Raw genomic sequence first — 2,334 nt, 5'->3', positions numbered from 1 at the left:
CAAAACTAACCACACGGATCTCCCCCGGGGGCGATCCGGCCTTTTTCTTAGATTTTTTTTTTAAATTTCTTTTTTTCCACTTGGGGCAAGCCACGTCATCGGATCTCCCCCGGGGGCGATCCAGGCTTTAAGTATTTTTTTTCTAATTTTTTTTTGTAATACCAATTTCACTATAAATACCAACCTCCTATTTCATAATTTTTCACACATTCCCTTTCATTTCTCTTCTCATATATTCTACTCTCACAACACTTAACCCATTAAACACAATAAACCATCACAAAACATGAAATCACGTCAAAGTGATAATGTTTGTATGTATATTCGAAGTGGCGGTAACATTTATATATATAGAGATGCATTACGTAAAAAAATGATATAAACGGTACAAAAATTGAAACTTCGTATTTTATACGTATATATGCGTACGAGTTTTAACACGTACGCATATTTCTTTACGTACGTATTTTTAACGTATATATGCGTACGGGTTTAACCCATACGCATATTTACGTATCTTCATGTACGTTTTATGTACGTATTTTATACGTACATATGTGTACGGGTTAAAACCCGCATGCATATTTACGTATCTTCACGTATGTATGTACGTATATATGTGTACATATGTATATACGTATATATATACCTACTTACATTTACGATAGAGAGAGAGAGAGAGATGCATAATGTAAAAAAACGATATAAATTGCGGTAACGTATATATATATATATATATATATATAGATGCATAACGTAAAAAAACGATATAAATTGCGGTAACGTATATCTATATAGAGATGCATAACGTAAAAAAAAAGCGATATAAATTGCGGTAACATATATATATATATATAYATATATATATATATATAGATGCATTACATAAAAAAAGCGATATAAACGGTACAAAAATTGAAAATTCGTATTTTAACGTGTATATGTGTACGAGTTTTAACATGTACGCATATTTACGTATATTCACGTATGTTTTACGTACGTATTTTTAATGTATATATGCGTACGGTTTAACCGCCACTTCGAAGATACACACAAACATCATCACTTTTACGTGATTTCATTTTTTGTGATGGTTGATTGTGTTTAATAGGTTAAAGGTTGTGAGAGTATAATATATGAGAAGAGAAATGAAAGGAAATGTGTGAAAAATTATGAAATAGGAGGTTGATATTTATAGTGAAATTGGTATTACAAAAAAAAGAAAAAAAGTTAAAAAAAAATTACTTAAAGCCTGGATCGCCCCCGGAGGCGATCCGATGACGTGGCTCGCCCCAAGTGGATAAAAAGAAAATTTTAAAATTTTTTTCTAAGAAAAAGGTCGGATCGCCCCCGGGGGAGATCTGTGTGGTTAGTTTTGTAAAACCCCTAAAAACTGGTTATTTTGTGTAAGAAAATTGTATAAAGTGGTTAGTTTTGTCATTTTCCCAACAATAAAACATTAAATCGAGATGTATCTCACTGCATTGTGCGGGTACGTTTCTAGTAAACTTAAATGCATACGTATTTAAAAATACGAACAATAAAATAGATATAGGACAAACGAAAATCAAGTATGATTTGTTTTTCGATTCTTAAAACATGACAAAAAAAATTACACGTTTTTAACGATCGACCAGATAAAAATACTATACGTGAAAATTTTAAAACAATTGTAATGTAAGAGAGATGTTGAATGTCAAAAAGATCTTTAGATGATCTTGGCAACTTCCTTCATCAATTTCCTATTGGCGTTGTAAAAATCAGTAAACTCTTGAAACGAAATGCACCCATCTCCATCTGTATCAAGTTTCGCCATCAAACGGTTTACTTCCTCGGTTGACACGGAGCCCAACGTCTTGATCAAGTTTTCCCCAAGCTCGGTTGCAGAGACTTTCCCATCGCCATTTTCATCAAAGCGTTTGAAGATCCGTTCACGTTCTTCCAATGTATCATCTGCCATTATGATTTTATGACGATAACATTGATTCTGTTTTATGTCTTTTTACGTCTATGAAATTTGCTTTTTGAGTTAAAAAAAGATTGAGGATTAGACGAGCTTAAAAAATGGTCAATATAGGCGCCCTTTGAATACGGGCTGTCTCATGTTTGTTTGAGGTAAATACAAGACCATTCAACTTCTTTAAAATGATGTTTTATTAACGTTTATTGACCAAAAAGTAGGATCAATGATACGAGATACAAGTCAAATCGATGATGATTATTGATGGGCCGATTTTTTAGTGGTATTCAAATAACATAACCATATGAAAAATGATGAAACTATCAAATAACTGAGATCCGTAAAACGCTTTACAAAAGGTTACACGACATATG

General features: G+C 32.3%; 1 protein-coding gene across 1 annotated transcript; it reads right to left on the bottom strand.

Moving 5' to 3' along the window:
- Positions 1-1,708: 1,708 nt before the first annotated feature.
- On the bottom strand, positions 1,709-1,960 carry LOC112515481 (polcalcin Bet v 4-like). Its single transcript, XM_025122325.1, has one exon. The coding sequence runs from the start codon at positions 1,958-1,960 to the stop codon at positions 1,709-1,711; it is 252 nt and encodes an 83-aa protein (XP_024978093.1).
- Positions 1,961-2,334: the final 374 nt, after the last annotated feature.

The sequence above is a fragment of the Cynara cardunculus genome (assembly GCF_001531365.2).
Source record: "Cynara cardunculus var. scolymus isolate 2C chromosome LG 7, CcrdV1, whole genome shotgun sequence".
Taxonomy (NCBI): Eukaryota; Viridiplantae; Streptophyta; class Magnoliopsida; order Asterales; family Asteraceae; genus Cynara; species Cynara cardunculus.
The sequence above is the reverse complement of the archived record's forward strand: the minus strand, read 5'-3'. Positions and strand labels throughout refer to the sequence as shown.

What these genes read in the sequence shown, in the direction of transcription:
- LOC112515481 (XM_025122325.1), bottom strand. Translation starts at nt 1,960, where the DNA reads ATGGCAGATGATACATTGGAAGAACGTGAACGGATCTTCAAACGCTTT.